At 45.0% G+C, this 25,221-nt stretch overlaps 1 protein-coding gene across 1 annotated transcript in view; it reads right to left on the bottom strand.

Moving 5' to 3' along the window:
* Positions 1-16,200: 16,200 nt before the first annotated feature.
* PDAP1 (PDGFA associated protein 1) overlaps positions 16,201-25,221 on the bottom strand; it is a 29,640-nt gene continuing 20,619 nt past the window's right edge. Inside the window, exons 5-6 of the mRNA XM_077275368.1 lie at positions 21,734-21,885; positions 16,201-16,514 (exon numbers count right to left, since the gene is read on the bottom strand). Coding sequence (XP_077131483.1) covers positions 16,456-16,514; positions 21,734-21,885 — 211 coding nt within the window. The 3' untranslated portion in view covers positions 16,201-16,455. The remainder of the gene's footprint in view (positions 16,515-21,733; positions 21,886-25,221) is intronic.

The following is a 25,221-nucleotide window of genomic DNA, read 5'->3' as shown; positions in this document are numbered from 1 at the left end:
CAGCGATGACAGCGGGAGATCCAGCGACGAAATAAAGTTTCAAACGATCTGCTACGACGTACGATTCTCAGCGGGGTCCATGATCGCAGTAGCGTGTCAGACACTGCGATATCGTATGGATATCGCTGGAAAGTCACGGATCGTACCATCGTAGTGATCAAAGTGCCACTGTGTGACAGTACCCTAACATGGTACCACAACAAACCTGCCAAGATAAGGCCGCCCACCAACACTCCCAGCCCAGATAAGGAGGGCATTAATCAGAGACGCAGACCAAAGGTAACCCTGAAGGAGATGTAGAGTTCCTCATGCAGAGACTGGAGCATCTGTCCATATAACCTCAATAAGTCGTAAACTCCATAGAGGTGGCCTTTATGAAAGAGTAGGCAGAAAAAAAGCCTTTACTTACACACAGAAATTGTAAGGCTCATTATGAGTTTGCCAAAAGACGTGGGAGAATCCCCAAATGTATGGAGGTGAATATTTTTCTGCCCAATGATGACAGAAGTATTCTAGGAGTGATACCTTTATTGGGTAACCAGAAAATAATATGTTTGCAAGCTTTCAGAGCACAGTGGCGCAAGCTTGCAAACATATTATTTTCTGGTTAGCCAATAAGGGTATCACTCCTAGAATACTTCTGTCATCATTGGGCAGAAAAATATTCACATCGATTTTTCTGGCTAACACGATACCACAATACAATTTGTTATTGTACATCATCAAATGTATGGAGTAAATTTCTGTGGTCAGATGAGACCAAAATTGAATATTTTGGCCACCAATGCAAATGCTATATCTGGCACCAATCTAACACAGCGCATCCCAAGAACAACAAGCCCACAATGAAACACAGTGGTGACAGCATCATTCTGTATGGATGTTTTTTGGCATCAGGGACAGGTCAAATGGTCCAAGTCAAGGGGGAAGATGGTGCGAAATACAGGGATATTTTTGAGCAAAACCTGTTTCAGTCTGTCAGTGATTTGTGACTGGGACAGAGTTCCACCTTCTAATAAGACAATGACCCAAAGCAAGCTGCTAAAGCAACACTCGAGTGGTTTAAGGACAAACGTGTAAATGTTTTTGAGTGGCCTAGTCACAGCCCAGACCTTAATCCAATTGAGAACCAGTGGTCAGAATTGAAGATTGCTGTTCATCAGAGGAAACCATCTGACTTGAAGGAGCTGAAGCAGTTTTGCCTTCAGGAATGTGCAAAAATCCCAGTGGTAAGATGTGGAAAGCTCACAGAGACTTATCCAAAGTATCGTGCAGCTGTAATTGACACAAAAGGAGGCTCTACATAGTACTGACTTTAGGGGGGTGAATAGTTATGCACATTGAAGTTTTGACTTATTTTGTCCTATTTGTTGTTTGCTTCACAATAAAAAGAAAACCAAATGTTCACAGTTATAGGCATGTTCTTTACATGAACTGATGCAAACCTTTAAAAAAATCAGTGAAATTCCAGGTTGTGAGGTGGCAAAACACGAAAAATACCAAAGCGGGGCATGAACAGCGTAAATAGCTCAATGCAACTAACATAACTACACTGTGTGTAGAATTATTAGGCAAGTTGTATTTTGATCACATGATACTTTTTATACATGTTGTCCTACTCCAAGCTGTTCAGGCTTGAGAGCCAACTACCAATTAAGTAAATCAGGTGATGTGCATCTCTGTAATGAGGACGGGTGTTGTCTAATGACATCAAAACCCTATATAAGGTGTGCTTAATTATTAGGCAACTTCCTTTCCTTTGGCAAAATGGGTCAGAAGAGAGATTTGACGGGCTTTGAAAAGTCCAAAATTGTGAGATGTCTTGCAGAGGGATGCAGCAGTCTTGAAATTGCCAAACTTTTGAAGCGTGATCACCGAACCATCAAGCGTTTCATGGCAAATAGCCAACAAGGTCGCAAGAAGCGTGTTGGGCAAAAAAGGCACAAAATAACTGCCCATGAATTGAGGAAAATCAAGTGTGAAGCTGCCAAGATGCCATTTGCCACCAGTTTTGCCATATTTCAGAGCTGCAGCATTACTGGAGTAACAAAAAGCACAAGGTGTGCGATACTCAGAGACATGGCCAAGGTAAGGAAGGCTGAAAAACGACCACCTTTGAACAAGATAACATAAGATAAAAAGTCAAGACTGGGCCAAGACATATCTTAAGGCTGACTTTTCAAATGTTTTATGGACTGATGAAATGAGAGTGACTCTTGATGGGCCAGATGGATTGGCCAGAGGCAGGATCAGTAAAGGGCAGTGTAATAATTATAGGGGATAACTCAGGAGACTCTTTGCATGGAACAAGACAACTACAGGACACAGTTTTATAAGTGGTAAAGTCTATATTATCACAAGGTGATTCAAACAGGTGCAGAGAGAAACTCAAGTCCACAACACTTGGTGCAAATAATAAACGCAGCTTAGCAGTCTATAGGAGACTTCAGAGGAAAATGCAATCAAGCAGAAAGTCTATGAAGCACAATTATTCTTGAGGACACTTGACACAAATAAATTCTTGTCTTAGTCCAGGCACAGATAGATATGCTTATTAGGCAGTTCAAATCATATCTTAGCTCAACCAGGGAGGCCTGGTTAATAGTCTCAGGTTATTGCAAAGCAGAAACAGCTTACATGTCCAGCAAATGCAGATGGAAGTAAACACAAACAGCAGATGAAGGAGGATTACTGGAAAGTTGTGTATGCAGCAGGAACTCAGAGCAGAGTAGCAGGATCACCACACAGGTTCACAGGAGCAGGTGTATAGCCAGGGAGTAATCAGAGGTCAGGAGCTGGATGCAAGGCAGAATTCTCTAGCACAGACTGAAGGCTGGGGTGGAGTTTTACAGCAGGAAGACACAGTGCACATGAGACCAAAGACGCCATCTTGGAAAAGGGCAGTAATGCACAAAAGGTAAAAAATGTTCAGAGTCCTGACAGGCAGAGAGCTCCACTCCGACTCAGACGCCAGCAAGGTGGAGGTGGGGTACTGGTATGGGCTGGTATCATCAAATATGAACTTGTGGGACCTTTTCGGGTTGAGGATGGAGTGAAGCTCAACTCCTAGACCTACTGCCAGTTTCTGGAAGACAACTTCTTTAAGCAGTGGTACAGGAAGAAGTTGGTATCGTTCAAGAAAAACATGATTTTCATGCAGGACATTGCTCCATCACATGCCTCCAACTACTCCACAGCATGGCTGGCCAGTGAAGATCTCAAAGAATAGAAAATAATGACATGGCCCCCTGGTTCATCTGATCTGAACCCCATAGAGAACCTGTGGTCCCTCATAAAATGTGAGATCTACAGGGAGGGAAAACAGTACACCTCTCGGAACAGTGTCTGGGAGGCTGTGGTGGCCGCTGCATGCAATGTTGATCGTAAACATCAAGCAACTGACAGAATCTATGGATGTAAAGCTGTTGAGTGTCATCATAAAGAAAGGTGGCTACATTGGTCACTAATTTTTTTGGGTTTTGTTTTTGCATGTCAGAAATGTTTATTTCTAAATTTTGTGCAGTTATATTGGTTTACCTGGTGAAAATAAACAAGTGAGATGGGAATATATTTTGTTTTTATTAAGTTGCCTAATAATTCTGCACAGTAAGGCCGGCGTCACACTAGCGAGGTTTACTGATGCATGAGCGCAGAAAATACATCCAGAAAATACGCATTGCACACGGCCTAATGATTCTCTATGGGGCAGCCCCTATCTGCCATCGGCCGTAGAAAATCGCAGCATGCTGCGTTTGTCAGAGTATTGCGCAAAAAATCCGCCAATGAAAGTCTATGGGGGCGAGAAAATTATGGATTACACACGAACCATGCATGTGACTTGCGAGAAATACGCACCGGTGTTCTATAGAAAAGCCGGCAATTCAGTGCGGTATACAGTAAAATCACACTGACAGAATAGGTAGAATAAATGTGTACACATAGAATAGGTATATTATATATATATATATATATATATATATATATATATATATATATATATATATATATATCTCCCCATTGGAAAAGCAGACAAAAAAAGATAGAGCGGCACAGTCCTATTAAACTTTTGAGGTTCTTCCCAGACTTTGATCAAGGTGTATAACGCAAACTTGCGGACTGCATAGCCAATACGTCGAGACTTGGGGTGCACCTCCGAAAAAAGGCGTCAAGCAACACTTTCCATATATAAGAAAAAATGAGGGCACTCACCAATCTTCACGACTTTAATCCTTTATTGCAAAAACATCCAGATAAAATTAATGGCCGGGGGGAGAAGGAGCCGAAGCTCGTGTAAGCAGGGGAAGATGAGGACGACGGCCGTTTCGCGCTGTGCTTGCGCTTCTACGGGTCAGTTTGTGCACAGGTGAGACGGCGGAAATATAGTGCCGGCCATGACACCATCCCCCGTCAAATCCCTCCCACAAACAATAAAATACACACATTAAAATAGCACACGTTAAAAACAATGCTATATACGCATTAACAAATATAAACACTTTAAACAAGGCTGAACAAATAAAACATATACTATTATTTCAGGAACAATACTCGAATTCAAATGGATAACCATTAACTATTAATAACAGCAGATATTATCCACGCCCCGTGCCGCTACGGAAACCAACCACTACTGTTATGATCCGGTGACCTTGGAGCCGCATGAGAGACTTTCTCAGGAGTAGGTGGTACCTGTACTGACCGCAAACCCTAAACTAACACCGCAACTAGAAGTAGCCGTGGGATGTACCTAACACGTCCTAGACACCTCGACACAGCCGGAGGACTAAATACCCCTATAGATGGAAATGGGAATTCTATCTTGCCTCAGAGCAGAACCCCAAAGGATAGGCAGCCCCCCACAAATATTGACTGTGAGTATAAGAGGAAAAACACACGCAGGCAGAAAAACAGGATTTAGCAAAAGAGGCACTTCTAGCTAAATAGAAAAGGATAGGACAGAATTCTAAGCGGTCAGTATTAAAATCCTAAAAATATCCACAGCAGATAATACAAATATTCTACATCTAACTAAAGACATAGAAAGTATATCAGCATCTCCTGAGAATCCAGCATGACTGAAAAATCCAAACAAAGTCTAAGCTGGACAAAAACACAATGAATTGCACTGAATTGCAAAGCACACTGCATGTGTGCACAGAGACAAAAAACAGACACTTATCTTAGCTGAATTGGCAGCAGGGCATGAGGAGCCAGAGAGAGATGCAATCCCTCCAAGTACAATGGACAACTGGCATGGACTCATGGATCCTGCACACCTAAATACCTAATAGAGCTGCAATCAGCAGAAACACCTGCCCGGATTACAACCCCAAGACAACTGCACTACCACCAACAACCACCGGAGGGAGCCCAAGAGCAGAATTCACAACACACTACTGCAACACTTCTATTAAAGAAAATTACAGAACAATCAAAGAAAAATCGACATATCTACTCTATCGTTAAAGCCTAGAGGCCCTATGGCATTACTGCGCATGATCCATCTAGCCTCGGATCTCAGGAGCAAGTTGTCTAAATCACCCCCTCGGGCCGGCAAACTGACCCTCTCGATTCCAGCAAAAGTAAGAACCCCCGAGTCACCGCTTTGTTTCTCCCTCATATGCGCAATTAACCGCGGTACACCTTTCCCTGATGCCACTGACCTGCAATGCTCACGAAAGCGGACATATAACTGCCGGATTGTCTTCCCTATGTAGTAATACCTACAGGGACAGAACACCACGTATACTACGTGGTCAGTTCTACATGTTATAAAATCCCCAACCGTATGTTCTAAAGCACCTATACGCAGGGTTCGATCTGTTACATGCTGCCTGCAACACGGACAATGCCCACACTTAAAGTTACCTTTGGGGACCGCAGTGCTCAACCAATTCTGATTCGATCTGCTAACCCGATTTTTCACTAATTTGTCCCTCAACCTGACACTCCGTTTGTTAGCTATAAGGGGGCCTCTAGCTACCACCTCAGCTAGCTCTTTATCCCGCCCTAAGATGTGCCAATTCCTCCTAATGGCCAGCCGTATTTGCTGATCCATATTACTATATTTAAAACAGAAGGTGAATCTTTTCTCTGAATTGGCCCTTCGGACAGGTAGCTTATCCCTGCTAGCCACCTTCCTACCATTCACCACTTCCTCCTTTGCTGCCCTCAATAAGTCTGCCAGGTAACCCCTTTGCTTAAATCTGACTTCCATCTCATCCATCTGTCGGTCAAAACCTTCATCAGTATTGTTAATTCTACTCACTCTCAAAAACGGACTCCGGGGGAGAGCACACTTGGTGTGCATAGGATGGAAACTATTGAAGTGCATCATAGTATTACCTGTCACCGGTTTGCGGTAAAGCGATGTACAAACTCTATCCTCTTTGATTTCTACCAAGACCCCAAGAATTCCAACTGCTGTCCGACAAACACTGATGTGAAAACCATATTCATGTTATTAATCTGGTTCAAGTACAGTACAAAATTGTTGAAAACATCCTCCGCACCGTCCCATATTATCACTATGTCGTCGATAAACCTACGGTAAAACTTAATGTGCTTCAAAAAATTATTACTGTCCGCGTACACATACCTCTCCTCAAAAAGTCCCAAGAATAAATTGGCGAAAGTGCAAGCTGCCGGAGTCCCCATCGCAGTCCCCACTTCCTGTACATACCATTCATCCAAAAACATGAAGGCATTATGTGTAAGGATGAAATCTAAACCCTCACAAATGAAATCGATGAATTCCCGACTTTTATTAGTGGTGCCCAAAATTTGCTCTAGGTAGGTATATGTCCGCTTTCGTGAGCATTGCAGGTCAGTGGCATCAGGGAAAGGTGTACCGCGGTTAATTGCGCATATGAGGGAGAAACATAGCGGTGACTCGGGGGTTCTTACTTTTGCTGGAATCGAGAGGGTCAGTTTGCCGGCCCGAGGGGGTGATTTAGACAACTTGCTTCTGAGATCCGAGGCTAGATGGATCATGCGCAGTAATGCCATGGGGCCTCTAGGCTTTAACGATAGAATAGATATGTCGATTTTTCTTTGATTGTTCTGTAATTTTCTTTAATAGAAGTGTTGCGGTAGTGGTTGGTTTCCGTAGCGGCACGGGGCGTGGATAATATCTGCTGTTATTAATAGTTAATGGTTATCCATTTGAATTCGAGTATTGATCCTGAAATAATAGTATATGTTTTATTTGTTCAGCCTTGTTTAAAGTGTTTATATTTGTTAATGCGTATATAGCATTGTTTTTAACGTGTGCTATTTTAATGTGTGTATTTTATTGTTTGTGGGAGGGATTTGACGGTGGATGGTGTCATGGCCGGCACTATATTTCCGCCGTCTCACCTGTGCACAAACTGACCCGTAGAAGCACAAGCACAGCGCGAAACGGCCGTCGTCCTCATCTTCCCCTGCTCACACGAGCTTCGGCTCCTTCTCCCCCCAGCCATGAATTTTATCTGGATGTTTTTGCAATAAAGGATTAAAGTCGTGAAGATTGGTGAGTGCCCTCATTTTTTCTTATATATGGAATATATATATATATATATATGTCAGTGAGACACACATATATATATATATATATATAATTCAGCGCTAGGTAGCCGAAAAGCCGGTAATTCAATTGCCGGCTTTTCCTATCTCCTTCACAAACCCGACAGGATATGAGACATGGTTTACATACAGTAAACCATCTCATATCCCTTCTTTTATTACATATTCCTCTTTACTAATGTAACAAGTGTCTCTGTGTAAAATTTGGGGTCTCTAGCTATTAAATTAAAGGGTTAAATCCCGGAAAAAATTGGTGTGGGCTCCCGCGCAATTTTCTCCGCCAGAATGGGAAAGCCAGTGACTGAGGGCAGATATTAATAGCCTAGAGAGGGACCATGGTTATAGGACCCCCCCCCCCCGGCTAAAAACAACTGCCCCCAGCCACCCCAGAAAAGGCACATCTGTAAGATGCGCCTATTCTGGCACTTAGCCTCTCTCTTCCCACTCCCATGTAGAGGTGGGATATGGGGTAATGAAGGGTTAATGTCACCTTGCTATTGTAAGGTGACATTAAGCCAGGTTAATAATGGAGAGGTGTCAATTATGACACCTATCCATTATTAATCCAATAGTACGAAATGGTTAATAAAACACACACACATTATTAAAAAGTATTTTAATGAAATAAAGACACATGGTGTTTTAATATTTTATTATACTCTTAATCCACCTGAAGACCCTTGTCACCTGAAACAAAGTTAAAAAAAATCAAACAATATTCCATACCTTCCGTCGTTCAGTCTTGTCCCACGCTGTAAATCCATCTGAAGGGGTTAAATCATTTTACACCCAGGAGCTCTGCTAATGCAGCTATGCATGAGAAAATATTCTGAAAAGTTCCCAGGCTCGAGTTCATATGAGTTCATCCAGCAGAGGGCGCATCACCGCGACTCGAGGTAACTACAGCACATTCCCCTGCATTCCATTCATTCACCAAGTTTTACAGACAGGAGCACAGCTGCATTAGCAGAGCTCCTGGGTGTAAAATGCCACCAGCGAAGAACCTTGCATTCTCTGTGGCACCGTTATTCGCTGAAAAGGAGGGGAAGAAGAGCCGGGAGTTTGCAGTGAGATCGGGAGCCGCGATGCTGCGGAAGGACTCCAGGACTTGTCCCTTACCGTAACACCAGGCAAGTCCTTCAGGACCGACTCGGTCCGGTGATTCCTCCGCCGGCCGCTTGCGATGTCACCGCATGCAGAACGGCTGATGCAGCAGCAGTGAGGGAAGAGGGAGTCCCGCCGCTGCGAGGTGTTCAGCTATACTGTGAAGCAGCGAATGGTACACCGCCACTACTATATAGCGCCGCTCAGCCTCTTAATGCTTCAGAGAGGTGTGCTACCTCTAATCCTTCATATAATTGCCCAAAAATCACAGAGGAAATTGATAATTACCCAAACAATAAGGGGCAATCATGCAGAAGCTACACTAGGTGAAGAGGCTGATGTGGTGACAGTTAGGGAGGAGGGAGTCTTGCCACTACAAAGTGGTGGAATAGCGATTGGAACACCGGTACAGTTATATAATGCCTCACAACCTCTTCCTATATTGAGGAGAGGTGCCACCCTTAAACCTTCTTTTGATACCCCAAAAATAAAATCATAGGGGAAACTCATGAAAACCCTGACAATAAAGGGCAACTATGTATAAGCCCATCTGTTAAAGGGGTTTTATCAACAAATTGGAATGGCTGTGACCAGTCATCTGACACATCAGAAAGTGACCCCTTTAAACAAATACGGTCACAACAAAAATCTATACTAGAAGAAACCAGGCTTCTTTCTATTAAAAGCTTTGAAGAAATAATCCAATCCAAAAAATACTTCCTAATTTGACCTCTACTATGGAACCAGCCGACAAAAACAATAGCGACACAGTAGATCAAAAGGAATAGCTGGATGTAAACCATGATACAGATAATTCTTCTAATTCATCAGAGGGGCTAGAAAGTGTCTACTCAGAAGAATTTACCAAAATGATGGATACCTTTGACTATGGGGACAGCGACTTTACTAATTTTACAGATTCTGACAAAAATTCATCCCAACATTCCTCCTCAGAGAGTTCTACTGAATACGAGACTTATGAGCCCATAGGAAAATTCCTATTCCAGCCAAATAAAATTAACTTGGGTCAAGAGAAATCGGATGCAGGGCCTGAGGACCATATCTCTAATGTTTCTTTAATAGATAACATACCAGCTTCTGATGACTACCCATCTGAGAGCTTTATGATCAATATCTACAGAGCCTTTTTAACATCGGCAAACATCTTGGGTACTAATACACGTGGATACGAATCTAAGATATCTGACCTTCAACAATCAAATACAGTAAAAGCCTCTGAATCTTTTATCAAGAAGCTTTTTAAAGATACACTACATTTTATAGTCAAAGACTCTAACTTAAATTCTACCAAGGCCCCTGATGCCCCTCTTCAAGACTCAAAAATAACAGACTCTACAGACAAAAACTCCCGGATCTCGCCCTCTATCCATGCTCATAGTCCACACATACTCTCAGACTCTCTGGAGAGGATCCAAAAAGACATCAACTATTTTAGAGACTACTTGGCTAATTATGAAGACTTCAAAAGGAAAAATAACATAAAAATCAGAGGAATACCGGCGTCGGCCCAGCCCTCACAGTTAAAAAATTATATTTCGTCAATGATCTCTCACTTATTACCCAAAAACAAAGGAAAAAATCTGATCAAGGTTTTCAGAATCCAAAGGCCACTCTCTCTCCCTACAAACATTGCTCGAGATGTCATCGTATCTCTCGATCCTACAGGGGTAAAGAATGATCTCCTTATGCTGACAAGAGACTCAAAACACCTTCCATCTCCGTACAGCAACTTATCTTTTTTCAAGGACTTGTCTAAAGATACCCTGCAAAAACGAAAATCATTCTTTCAAACCACTCGGGAACTTCTACACGCCGGAATAACATACCAATGGACAAAGACTTTCAATCTACAAGTGAAATTTGCTTCAAAATTGTTCACACTCATCTCTGTTGGAAGGAATTAACTGTCTGAAAAGAACAGGATTGACATTTCTGCTGTTTCTTCCGATACCTCCTCTCTGTGTACATCAAATATACATCCTACTTGAAAAGACCTTTATTCCACTTGTTATTTTACTTAAAAGAACCGAACATTGCCCTCCAGCCAGTCTTAGGGTCACCTTAAGGTGTTCCCAGACTTGACAGGTTTTCATACTTTACATAATATATACTGACTTTTATTTTCAGACGCTGATATTGAGCAACATTTAATTTGAGGTCATATGCAATTGTATACGTGTACTGTTAGAGTTTTTATTTCAGGTGCTGACATTAAGCGACAGTTGTGTTGTGTAAACCTACGGGAATGTCTGTATGTATACCTGTCTTTTTTTCCTTTTTCCCCATATTATATGGGGTTTTTCCTTTTTCCCCTCTACCTTGCTTTCCCTTATTCTTTACCCTTCCCCGTTATAAAATTTATAAAACCGATAAAGATTATTGGAAAAACAAGTGTATTTTGGTACTTAGTAGAGCAATGTTGGCTGTTATGACCTGTTCCAGACATGAAGCATAATCTGACAGCAGTTTCTGGCAGAGCTCCTCAGGAATCCTAGCCAGTCCCTCATGAAAATGGGCTCCAGTTCACCAATATTCTTTGGTTGTCAAAAAGTGGTACGAAAAAGTTAAGAGAACAGATCGGTGCCTTGTGCATACAAAGAAAAGGATACAAAAAATTAGAAAGTGCATTCAGTGTTCCTAGCGATACAGCTGGAACCAGAGTTCACAGGTTCAAAGTTAAAAAACCATGGGCTACACTACCCGAATGTGGCAGATAGAAGAAGCTGCGTTACCGGCTGGGAACCAATTCCTGTGCAGGCTACTGGTCAACAACCCTCGAGTGACTGGAAAAAATGGCATCTACAGTTGAAACCTGACGTTTCCATCCACTATATAAAAAGACACATCTGCATGTTTTTCTCAATATCTGACGTGAAATCAGAAAAAACCTTTCCGTTTTAGGTCAACTTAGCATTACCATAATTATTAATGACATAGCAAAGCACTCAGCCCAGTGTTATTCTATGGGGCAGATCACATCTGAGATTATTTTCTCATGCAGATTCAGAATCAAAACACACTCATCCATACAAGTCTATGAGTGAGCGTGAAACATCGCACTGCACTTGGATGTCACCCGAGTGCAGTGTGATTCCCGAAGATGTCGGCAAGAAATGACTTCCCCGTCTCCTCAGCCTCTGTGCTGTGATTTTCTGATTCAAGATGATCAAAGCACAGTAGCATGACACTCGGATCACGCTGGCAGAAGAGCAGGAGCCGAGGGCCATTAGTGTCTCACATCATATATGAGCTATGCAGCCATCACCCTCGGGTCGGGAGAGCCGACAGCCAGTCCGAACATTGCATTGTGATTCTCTTCCGAGTAATGCAGATGTCTGACTCTTGCCTTCAGGGCTGTGGAGTCGGAGTCAGAGGCCATTTTGGTGGAGTCGGAGTCATGGAAATTGAGGTTTGGCTTACCGACTCCACAGCCCTGCTTCCCTTAGGCTTCTTTCTGACCTCCGTCGGTAGTCGCCCGTCGCAAAGCGTCGGCGCGACGTACCGACAGACGTTGCCGAATTTGTGCACAACATGGGCAGCGGACGCAGTGTTTCATCGCGTCCGCTGCCCATTGTGAAGTCCCAGGGTAGAGGGGGTGGAGTTCCGGCCGCGCATGCGCAGTTGAAAATGCAGGACACAACGTATGAAAAAACGTTCCCTTGAACGTTTTTTCACTACAACGGTCTGCCAAATACCGACGCATCCAGTGCACGACGTACGGAACGTGTGTCCATATGTCGCGATGCGTCGGTAACACAAGTCAATGTGAAAAAAACGCATCCTGTGGGCAACTTTGCAGGATACGTTTTTTCCACAGAACGACACATTGTGATGGTCAGCAAAAGACGTAAATGTGAAAGTAGCCTTACCAGGAGACATGTGCTGAGCTGACCCTTTCACTGCCAGTATCAATACTCTAACTTAGTATACAGCTCTGGCACAAATTAAGAGACCACTGCAAAATGTTCAGTTTGTCTGATTTTTCTCTTTATAGATAAATTTTTGAGTAAAATGTAAATTGTTCTTTTATTCTATAAACTACTGAGAACATGTCTTCGAATTTCCAAGCAATAATTTTGTATTTTTTTCTTGAAAAGGAGAAATGGTCAAAATAACAAAAAAATGCATTGCTTGCAGACCTAAAATAATGAAAAAATAACAAGTTCATAATAATATAGAAACAACAATACTAATGTATTGATGTACTAATGTAATGAACTCAGGAAGAGTTCAGAAATCAATATTTTATGGAATAACCATGATCTTTAATCTCAGCTTTCATGCGTCTTGGCATGCTTTCCACCAGTCTTTCACACTGCTTTTGGGTGACCTTATGCCACTCCTGGTGCAAAAATGTAAGCAGTTCTTCTTTCTTTGATGGCTTGTGACTATCCATAATTCTCTTGATTACATTCCAGAGGTTTTCAATGGGGTTCAGGTCTGGAGATTGGGCTGCCCATGACAGGATTTGATGTGGTCCTTCATCCACACATTGATTGACCTAGCTGTGTGGCACGGCACATTTTCCTGCTGGAAAAACCAGTCCTCAGAGTTGGGGAACATTGCCTGAGCAGAAAGAATCAACAGTTTGTTCCAGGATAACCTTGTATGCAGCTTGATTCATACATCCTTCACAAAGAACAACCTGCCCAATTCCAGCCTTGCTGAAGCATCCCTAGATCATCACCGATCCTCCACCAAATTTCACAGTGGGTGCAAGGTACTGTGGCTTGTACGCCTCTCCAGGTCTCCATTTAACCATTAGACGACCAGGTGCAGACAGACGGCCGTATTTCTCATGCAAGGATCGTATCACAGTGCATGGACTGGCCCGCCCCTCTCCTGACTGGAGCGTGACATATTTCTATACAGCTCTCACTTTCAGGTCAGGAGAGCAGATGGTCAGTCCGAGAATTGCAGTGCGATCCTCACACGAGAAATATGGCCGTTTGCCCTTAAAGTATATCTTCTCTGAGCCGGAGCGTTTAAAGGGAACCTGTCACCCCCAAAATCGATGGTGAGGTAAGCTCACCGGCATCAGGGGTTTATCTACAGCATTCTGTAATGCTGTAGATAAGCCGCCGATGTTACCTGAAAGAGGAGAAAAAGAGGTTAGATCATACTCACCCAGGGGCGGTCCTGCTCCGATGGGTGTCTCAGGTCCGCTCCGGCGCCTTCCCATCTCCATTCCATGACGTCCTCTTCTGGTCTTCACGCCGCGGCTCCGGCGCAGGCGTACTTTGTCTGCGCAGGCGCTGGAAAGGTCAGAGAGACCCAGCACCTGCGCACTGCAGTACTTTGCTCTGCCCTCAACAGGGCAGACAAAGTACGCCTGCGCCGTAGCCGCGGCATGAAGACCAGAAGAGGACGTCATGGAATGAAGATAGGAGGCGCCGGAGCAGACCTGAGACACCCATTTGACCGGACCGCAGCGGGACAGCCAGGGCTGGCTCCAGGTTTTTGAGGGCCCCGGGCGAAAGAGTCTCAGTGGGCCCCCCCCTTTAACACATACCACGATTCATGATGCCCAGATACAGCAGAGAAATATAGGTAGAGTACAATGCCAGATTTCACTTCTTACATGAGTGATAGCTATTGTAAATTCTGCAGTGTATATATACAGGACAGGAAGAGTGGTACTGTGCGGTGTATATATACAGGGGAGAGGTACTGTGCGGAGTATATATAGAGGGGAGTGGTACTGTGCAGTGTATATATACAGGGGAGAGGTACTGTGCAGTGTATATATACAGGGGAGAGGTACTGTGCGGTGTATATATACAGGGGAGAGGTACTGTGCAGTGTATATATACAGGGGAGAGGTACTGTGCAGTGTATGTATACAGGGGAGAGGTACTGTGCGGTGTATATATACAGGGGAGAGGTACTGTGCAGTGTATATATACAGGGGAGAAGCACTGTGCGGTGTATATATACAGGGGAGAGGTACTGTGCGGTGTATCTATACAGGCTGTGCTGGGCGGCTGCTGTAGTATATATATATATATATATATATATATATATATATATATATATATATATATATATATATATATATATATATATATATATATATATATATATATATATGTCAGCTGCAGCCGCCCAGCCCATGGCCGCCCCAGGTCACCCAGACTGTCAGAATATACAGCGATATAGCATGGCACTCACTCAGGTGCCGGTAGCAGCTCCTCCAGTCCGGAATCTGCCTGTGCCTGATTAGTTCAGCACTGCACAGTGCACACAGCCAGGAGAGCAGAGCAGGAGAACTCTCAGCCCACAATGTCACGCTGGCTGTGTCCTTAACCCCTATGTGCCTGGCCCTGCACTGACTGAGAAGATGCTTGTGCCAGGCAGGGCAAATTGAAAGGGTAGAAAGGGTTAAAGCGGCCAGATGGATGTATGACTGCGTGAGTGGGCCCCCCTGTCTTGTCAGGGCCCCGGCACTTTCCCGGGTGCGCCGGGTGCTGACGCCGGCCCCGGGGACAGCCCCTGGGTGAGTATAATATAACCTCTTTTAGGTAACATCGGCATCAGCATTCCAGAATGCTGTAGATAAGACCCTGATGCCGGTGGGCTTACCTCATCATCGATTTTGGGGGCGACAGGTTCCTTTTAAGAGAAGATATACCTGTCTGCAATTGTGCAGCCAGGCTCTGATCTACGCTGCCCGGGGTTTGGGCAGTATGGGTCAGATGAGTTTCTGTGTAAGGTGTACTATAATCAACTTTTTATGCCCTAAGAAACCTCCATGGAGTGAGCGGACCCTTGTAAGTGGAACTGATGATACCAAATGGTCAGTTCTACAATCGGCTTGCTGCAGGCCAGGCTCTTCTTGCCATGAATGTCTTTTAGACCACTGTTTGATAAGAATACAAACCTATCTGAACAATGTCTTAAGACTCTCATACACTGTAGAAAGCTGATAGCCGGCCACCGTTCGGCCCTACCTTTCCCAACTTCTTCATACACAGCAGGCTGTCAGATTCCTCTGGTGACAGATCGGTGGTCCTACATATGACACGTCGGGTCCTTCTATGTTTTAGGGGAGTCAGGAGGCCTCCAGCCACACAAGAACGTCGGCCGAGCCTCTTGATATCAGTGGGTTGAGCTGATGTTTGTTGAAGCCCCCCACACACACATTAGACCATCACAAAACGGAAAACTACTGAATGATTTGTAAACCGCACGGAAAAAGCCCTGTGTCCTAGCATGCCGTTCTCATGGCCATGTTTTCTGCAGTAATTTCAGGCATGTTTCTCTTGCTTTAGTATCTACACATTTTATTCTGGTTTTTACCATACTCTGCGCCAGCCGGACGAGGCCGATTTTAGGGCTCTGAAGATATGAAAGCTTCTATTTATTGACAGAGATGTTGATTCGGTGAGTAAATGTTACTAGTCGCCCCCTGTAAGAACTGGTAACTCAGGGTTTATTATACAGACAGTGGACTCAAGCAGGTAGAAGTCATTACTTTTAGATGAAAAAGAAATAGTAAAATCCAGAACATTTAGTTTGAATTCCAAACTTTATTCCCCTGTCCCGGAACCCCAGCTCCACAAACACTCAGCATGTAATAAATATGTGCTCAGTGAGTGTCCAGTCTTTCTTTTCATATCCTCAGCATGTAAACGCTGCGACGACTTGATCAGGAGTAGCATATGGTGGACACACAAAGGGCCAGAGTACTGGCTAGTCACGGAGTCTACAGACCTGGCCGCACTGGCCCTAGGGTCCGCTGATGTGGTCTCTGTGCGCTAGTCGTTATTTATTAAGAGACATTGATTGCATTCCTCTGCCCGCCGCTCCCACTCCATCTTTTACTGGAAAATAAAATAGATATTAAAAAAAGAGAAATAATCATATCAAAAACTCAACAGCAGAGACAATATCAAAAACTCTATGTAACTCTATAACCGGTACACAAATTGCTCCTTCCATAGTAAAGGAAGGTAAAAGGTGATTAAGCGCTTGCCCCAGCATGGCCTGCACTGCCCCAGCATGGCCTGCACTGCCCCAGCATGGCCTGCACCGCCCCAGCATGGCCTGCACCGCCCCAGCATGGCCTGCACCGCCCCAGCATTGCTTGTACTGCCCCCACAATGCCTGCACCGCCCCAGCATCGCCTGCACCGCCCCAGCATCGCCTGCACCGCCCCAGCATCGCCTGCACCGCCCCAGCATCGCCTGCACCGTCCCAGCATCGCCTGCACCGTCCCAGCATCGCCTGCACCGTCCCAGCATCGCCTGCACCGTCCCAGCATCGCCTGCACCGTCCCAGCATCGCCTGCACCGCCCCAGCATCGCCTGCACCGCCCCAGCATCGCCTGCACCGCCCCCACTGTCCCAGCATCGCCTGCACCGCCCCAGCATCGCCTGCACCGCCCCAGCATCGCCTGCACCGCCCCAGCATCGCCTGCACCGCCCCAGCATCGCCTGCACCGCCCCCACTGTCCCAGCATCGCCTGCACCGCCCCAGCATCGCCTGCACCGCCCCAGCATCGCCTGCACCGCCCCAGCATCGCCTGCACCGCCCCAGCATCGCCTGCACTGCCCCAGCATCGCCTGCACTGCCCCAGAAGCCATCCGGAGGGCCCAGCGTGAAGGTCTGAGCTGGTGCTCCGCACAGTCCAGCACCACGCTTCAAGGCATGCATTTTACTAAGGAGGAGCTGTATCAAAGCTATAATTAATTGCCCATGGGATTTATTCCATATTTGAAGAACCTTTCAAATATTAAAGTTATAATCTGATCACTTGATATTGGCAACTCCTCCACTTTATCATAAAAGTATTTTTTAGATTTTTTAAATATATAATTTTCTAGTTTCTTTTATTTTACATTTTTTTCATGGGGGCGGCCATATTGCTCTTGTGGGTGTGTGCACTTGGCCACGACAATAATTGTCTTTTACATAAGTCATAGAATATTATAGCTACAGTCACCACAAAATATTAGAGTACTGCAATTCTGCTAGAAACCGGTAAGAGAGAGAGACGCTGGAACCTGAGCCTTGTCGGTGTAGACATCTAATATTTTGCCTTATCTCGGCCATCAGGAGCACAGTAAAATCCAATGATATGATAATGAGAGGACTCTGTTCATCTCCCCCAACTATACAGCAAAGCTGACAAGTGATCTATGGACAGCAGGAAGCATCAGTGTAGTGTGACTGCTCTGGTCATTCCAAGTTATCTTTTAATGCAGATAGTCACAGAAAAATAAATAAAGACAGAAAGCAGCCAGCCATATTGGTAGAGTATTATTGGAAGAATGAAACAAGTGTTACCACCAGTGCTATTTATGCAGCTTATTGCTATAACACTAAGTGGTTTGGTGATATATCAATTACAAGAGGTCATAGTGATGAAACCCTGATACAAGTTATTAAAGGGGTTTCCAAAAATGACAAGTTATACTTGCTGATTTCAAGGGTCTGACCAGTGGAACCCCCGCTGCGATCCTGACGAGACTTTGGAGCCCCATCTTGTAAGGAATGGAGGAGAACATGGTCGGCAGTAGATCCTTTCAATGTCAATGGGTCTGCCATAAATAGTTGAGCGCTGCAGAAATGCTGCTTCAATAAATTCGGGGTGAGGTCGGTATATAAGCCAAGAAATAACATGCTGTGGGCGAGACCCATGTGTGGTCCTACTCTATATTCACTACAGCGTTTATACTCCTCCCCAGTCATGTAGATTTGTCACCGGTTGCTGAGGGCTGTATGGAGCACGCTCAGGAGCGGAGCCCGCACCGTACACAACAAATATTACATAGCCAAAATAACAGCAGCCTCCGGAGCCAGCGCCGATCGTTGCCATTAACCATTTAGATGCTATTGTCCATCACTGACTGCTCCATTTAAATGGCCTGCTCGACAGCGTGCAAGCACCGACTCTTAGCGGCCCCAAGCGATACAATTGTGGGGTGCTCTTAAATTACCATAGTTGTGAAGGGCCCACTGACAGCCCCATAACTGCCATCCTAGTCCTCCTGCGATGCTCAGCTACTGACACGGGCTGTAGTATTGCAGTATATAAGTATACTATATAGGTTCAACTCCCATAAAGGGGAAAAGGAATGGAAAAAAATGTTTTAAAAATATAAAGAGAGAAACCTATATAAAAGTTTAAAATACCCATCTTTTCCCCATTCAAAAATTAAAAGTTTTATTAAAGGGAACCTGTCACCAGTAGGGTTGAGCGAAACGGATCGTTCATTTTCATAAGTCGCCGACTTTTGGCAAAGTCGGCGTCTCATGAAACCCGACCCGATCCCTGTGTGGGGTCGGCCATGCGGTACGCGATCTTGGCGCCAAAGTCGCGTTTCGTATGATGCATTTAGCGCCATTTTTTCAGCCAATGAAGGAGTGTGGGCAGAGTGATGACATAGGGGTTAGGGGCGTGCACGCCTATGATCATTTTAGCGCTTGTGCGCAGCAGGGATTTGCAATGTGTCAAACGAAATTTGCGGGGCTGGGACGGAGGGAGAGAGGGAGAGAGGGAGAGAGAGAGAAAAAAAAAAACAAAAAAAAAAAAAACAAAACAAAAAACCCATTGACGTGCATAGGGTTTCGTGTTCCGGCCGATCCTCGACTTTTCGCAGTAATCGGCCGATTTCGCCCGACTCGACTTTTCAAAAAGTCGGGTTTCGCAAAACATGACTCTACCCTAAAAAGGTCAAGGTCGCTCAACCCTAGTCACCAGGTTTGTCCCATATGATGTACGGCCATCACCACCTTTCAGCCCTGATATACAACAGTATATCTGCCCCCAATCCGGGCTACAACAAAAGAAAAACACCTTTTATTATACTCACCGGAGGGGCGGTCCGGTCCGAAGGGTGTCGCTGGTCTAGGTCTTGTGATGCTGTCCTCCTTGATTCGTATTGCTGACGCGTCCTACTGCATCCACACAGACTCCCCGGTATCGCACTCCTGCGCAGGCGTACTTATCTGCCCTGACCAGTGTGAAGTACTGCAGTGCGCATGCACAGGGGCTTTCTGACCTTTCCCGGCGCATGTGACTGCAGTACTTTGCTCTGCCCTGGTCGGGGGCTAAGAAATACGCCTGCACAGGAGCGCAATGCCGGGGAGACTGTGTGGATGAAGTAGGATGTGTCATCCATATGAACCAAGGAGGACAGCATCACAAGAAGACGGCACGTGCCAGACGAAGACAGCGACGTCCACTGGACCGGACCGCCCCGCAGGGGAGTATAATAAAAGGTCTTTTTCTTGTTTTGCAGGTTTGGTTGGGGGCAGATATACAGCATATCAGAATGATGGGCTGAAAGGTGGTGGCCGTATCTTGTATGGGACAAACGCTTCAAAGGCTGAAATTTATTTATTTATTTTTTTTTAAAGTCCAAAACTTTTTTTCACCTCTTAAAATGTAAACTAAAAGTTTGGTATTGCTGTATTCGTGCTGACCTGGAGAATCATATTGCCAGTTACGATGAACACGATAGTGGAATAGTGTTTTTTAACCATTTCATCCCATGTGGAATTGTTTTTGTTTTTTTTACCATTTTCAATACATTATACGGTAAAATGGTTGGTGTCATTCAAAATTACTTGTCCTGTAGACATAACAATAGAAAAAAGTTATGGCTCTTGAAAAAAGGGACAGAAAAAAAGTGTAGCGATTTAAACTATTATATCTATAGCTCTGGTCACACAGCCGGGACCTGCCATGTATGGAGCAGGCTCAGCTCTAGAGCCTGCGCTTTTCAACCCCACCAAGTGCACAACATAATTATACTGTAAACTCCACATGGAAATTCTCTGCTAGATGTGGATGAGATTTAGGTCAAATCTCAACATGACTTCTGTATTGCTCTGTCGAATTTTTGCGGGCAACTCTAATTGGAAATTCTGCATCATTTTCTGTGCTTTTGAAAGGTGCGTTAAAGGGGTTGTCCTGTAATTAAAATGTCCTTCCGAGATATGTATCCTTACATCCTAACCACTTTTGTATTTAGCTTTATTATACAACAGCCTAAACTTCTCCCTAGCTATCCAATCCCTCAATGTGCTTGCTTTTCCTGCACTTCCTGTGACGTATTGCTTGGGAAGAGTCTCTCACCGGACTCTGAGGCTGCACACTTCTCTGCAGCATCTATCACCTTTCCCGGAATAGGCCTTGATCATGGGGCAGCACTCCAGTTATTTACCACAGTTTCTTGCATCACCACCGCCCTCTGAAGATGTCCTGGATCATCATCAGGGAGTGGTGCTGTTGTGACTCAGTGCTTCTATCACCGCTCCCCGAAGACGACTGGTTTCGCAGTTAGAAGATGAGGCAGCAGAGATAGAAGCAGAGTGCCGGTGCTGCACTCACCTCTCTTATCACTTCTATCACCATGGATCCATCCATCTTCAGAGGGCGGCGATGCAAGATACTGTAGTAAATATCTTCAGTGCTGCCCACTGTTAACGTACTGTGTCAGGAGGGGTGCTGGATGCTGCGAGGAAGTGTATGCAGTCCCAGCCTCCTTTGAGGTCCCGTGTGAGACTCCTCTCACATGAAATGTCACAGGAAGTGCAGTAAAAAAACACATTTAGGGATTAGCAGGATAGGGAGAAGTGTAATAAAGGTACTTATACAACTGGTTTGGCTGTAAAGATATTTATTTAGAAAGGACATTTTAGGACCACTCTTTAAATTAGAGTTAGTTTGCTGGGCCTACCGTAGTAACAGTTAGTGATGGGGATGTGTTCATTTGGATTTATTTTCACTTTTATGGTATGTTTTATAACGGGTTAGAATGGAAATTTGGAGAGGACTCCATTGCTACTTTTTCTTATACAGCAGTTCTGTATTATCACGGTTAGGCCTGAGCGGGGTCCTGTCAGACTCAGCGTCAGCCTTCTAGTCCCGGCATCTTGCTGTGGTCAGTGGGGCAGCACCACTGCCAATGGTACCGGCCTGTACCCCATACAGTCTCGGCTATTCCCCAACAGATATGGTAGTTGTAAGGATGATAATGTAAGCTCTGCAAGATGATCCTAAGGCAGCGGAAGTGGCCTATTGCACACTTACCTTTTTTTTCTTCCTCCTTCTTCTTTGCTGCCTCTTCCCTCTGTTTTCGGATGATTGCCAGACGGGCCAGGTCAGCCTTCGCTTGGTCTGTTTTCCCTGCTAAATGCAACTTCATGTAGCGTTCTTTTGCCTTTTGCTTTTCTATTTCCTCTCTGTTGCAAATGAAAAACAGAAGCTTCATTATTAGAGGCACGACATTAGATAGCGGTAATATTGTAATGGTGGACGCAGGACGGCAGGTCTGTATGAATAAGCACTTATTGAGAAATATATATATATATATACATATGTCCTGGACATCAGAAAGTACAAAGGTCATTCTAGAGCAGCATTTATCAATGTTACTATGTCAAGGACCCCCAAGTACGCCATTATATCTTCTGCTGTGATAAATAGGACTAGTATAGTTAGTAGTGGCAGAAGAACTACATGTCCCAGCTGGTCACAGGATCAAGATATATTCACTGGAGAACTATGGGCACAAGCAATTCCACAGGATTCGAGTGAGCTGAGGAACATAAGCCTTTCCAACAAGTGAATGATGGTATACAGCAGAGGAGAAATAAGGATGGTGCTGAATTTAAAAAAAAAATGCAGCAGAGAAAATGGTTAATTGCATAGAGGACAAGTCAACCATGTGCACCTGACCGCCACAGCCAATCACTGGCCTCAGGGGTAATGCCCACATGAGCAGCATGTGACCACCACAGCCAATCACTGGCCTCAGGGGTAATGCCCACATGAGCAGCATGTGACCGCCACAGCCAATCACTGGCCTCAGGGGTAATGCCCACATGAGCAGCATGTGACCGCCACAGCCAATCACTGGCCTCAGGGGTAATGCCCACATGAGCAGCATGTGACCACCACAGCCAATCACTGGCCACAAGGGAAATGCCTGTATGTAACTGCTGAGACACAAGCACATAGTTGGCAAATCATCATTGCAGGGCAGTGAAAGACCAGCAAGCCCATGGCATTGGTGGTCTGAACATACCCTTACTGCTCCACGCTTATTATACTGTCCTCTCTGAATTATGCAGTAAAAAAATGTCTCTAAGGTTATGGTCACACGTTTAGTATTTGGTCAGTATTTTACATCAGTATTTGTAAGCTATAACCAGGAGTGGGTGATAAATGCAGAAGTGGTGACGTGTTTCTATTTTACTTTTCATCTATTTGTTCCACCCTTGGTTTTGGCTTACAAATACTGATGTAACGTACTGACCACATACTAAACGTGGCCTTAGGTGTTATCAAGAGCTGACAATTGTTCCCTAGACACTAGTTTTACTGACCCTATGATAACTACCCTCCACCACAGCCGGCTGGGGAGCTCACTATGTAGCACAGTGCCTTGCAGCAGCGGCGTCCTAAGCTAGAATCAGACCAAAGAGACAGCACTTGTATGTTCTCTGCAGGATTTTTTAGCTACTGTGTTTCACTTCACAGTTATAAAATAAAAATGTGTAATAACCAGAGCTGTGGAGTCGGTAAGCCAAACCCGACTCTGACTCCTCAGTTTCCCTGACTCCCGACCCCACAGCAACGGTCACAACTGAGCATGTACATAAAATGCAGCACAGATTTGTCTCCACTCCGACTCCACAGTTCTGGTCACTACTGAGCATGTGCATAAAGTGCAGCACAGATTCATCTCCACTTCGACCCCACAGCCCTGGTCACTACTGAGCATGTGCATAAAGTGCAGCACAGATTCATCTCCACTCCGACCCCACAGCCCTGGTCACTACTGAGCTGTCACGGGGAGACTAGGCGGGCAAGAGCTAATAACCCGGGCCCCTGCAATTTCCCTCAGACTAGGGAAATCCTGACTGACCCTCTACCTAGAGTTTACACTGATGGTGTGCATGTCTAGGCCTCGACCCTCGCCCTTTCTCCTGTTTCAACCCTAGGCTGAAACCACCGCCCACCACCCAGTGAAAAGATAATACACCAATACCCACAGTTAGCACAGACAGGGATAACGGAAAATATACACCACGCCGCAGTCACTCAGGAATACACTATAAATGTGCAGGGCAAAATAAATACAAATATAGGAAGGAGTAAATAAGACAAAGGGAAATACACCACCAGCAACGATACTCCAACTACTAGCTCACCACTCCAGACCGAGATAACAACGCACAAGACAGAAGCTATAATCGGCGACACCCAATGTTCAGGAGAACTATTTAAAGGCAATGGGCATGGCCCAGCTTCCAATCCGAGCATCAGGTAAATTAACCCCGGACCACCTAGATAAAATCTAGCCGAGCGCATAGTGGTCAAAAGCGGAATTACCGCTGTCTGTCGAACAACCTGGTCTGAACAGCGTCCGACATGACATGAGCATGTACATAAAATGCAGCACAGATTCATCTCCACTCCGACTCCACAGCCCTGGTCACTACTGAGCATGTACATAAAGTGAAGCACAGATTCATCTCCACTCCGACCCCACAGCCCTGGTCACTACTGAGCATGTGCATAAAGTGCAGCACAGATTCATTTCCCCCCGACCCCACAGCCCTGGTCACTACTGAGCATGTGCATACGGTGCAGCACAGATTCATCTCCACTCCAACCCCACAGCCCTGGTCACTACTGAGCATGTGCATAAAGTGCAGCACAGATTCATTTCCCCCGACCCCACAGCCCTGGTCACTACTGAGCATGTGCATAAAGTGCAGCACAGATTCATCTCCACTCCGACCCCACAGCCCTGCCTCACTACTGATCATGTACATAAAATGCAGCACAGATTCATCTCCACTCCGACTCCACAGCCCTGGTCACTACTGAGCATGTACATAAAGTGCAGCACAGATTCATCTCAACTAACAGCTGAGATCCTTAGATCAGGAACAGAACAAATATTTATAAGACATTTCATAACTTTCCCAAATTCTTAGGAAAACATTAACAGCAGATGCTGCTTTGTACAACTGAACCCAATGTATTATATATTTTAGAAGTCAGTCCATTTTATACAGACTCAGATTTGCACATATATACCGTAGCTTTCCACATAATTGGGCTGTTGTCCAGAAAACAGTTTACTTTCAGCTGTCTGTAAGGACTGAGGTCATGCTGGACTGCGGTAAAGGCCACGAAGCAGAATAACTGACATCCAGTGGAGCAGGCGACGGTGAGGATTCTTGGACTAGAACAAGCAGAACTATTTTCTAGGCGAATATCATTCAGACTGCAGATTATTATAGGACGACTGTTACCATTTGTCTTGATGATGAAATGATAAGGAAGAATACTGCATTACTGCTGCTTATACATGACGTCCCTGAGAGTTGTCTGTATGCGATGCAGGCTGTACTGGGCACAGCAGGGATTGCAGGGGAGAGGCCACTGCGGGAATATTTAGGTCTGAAACGTACGGCCAGCCAAGTCCGCCTGAGAATGAAACGCTTTTTCTACTTTTTCTAAGTGTCTCTCTCCGCCCTGGCTCAGAGGGGATGGGATGCCCT

This window comes from Ranitomeya variabilis, chromosome 7 (genome assembly GCF_051348905.1).
Source record: "Ranitomeya variabilis isolate aRanVar5 chromosome 7, aRanVar5.hap1, whole genome shotgun sequence".
Taxonomy (NCBI): domain Eukaryota; kingdom Metazoa; phylum Chordata; class Amphibia; order Anura; family Dendrobatidae; genus Ranitomeya; species Ranitomeya variabilis.
This window is presented reverse-complemented; position numbering and strand designations above follow the sequence as displayed.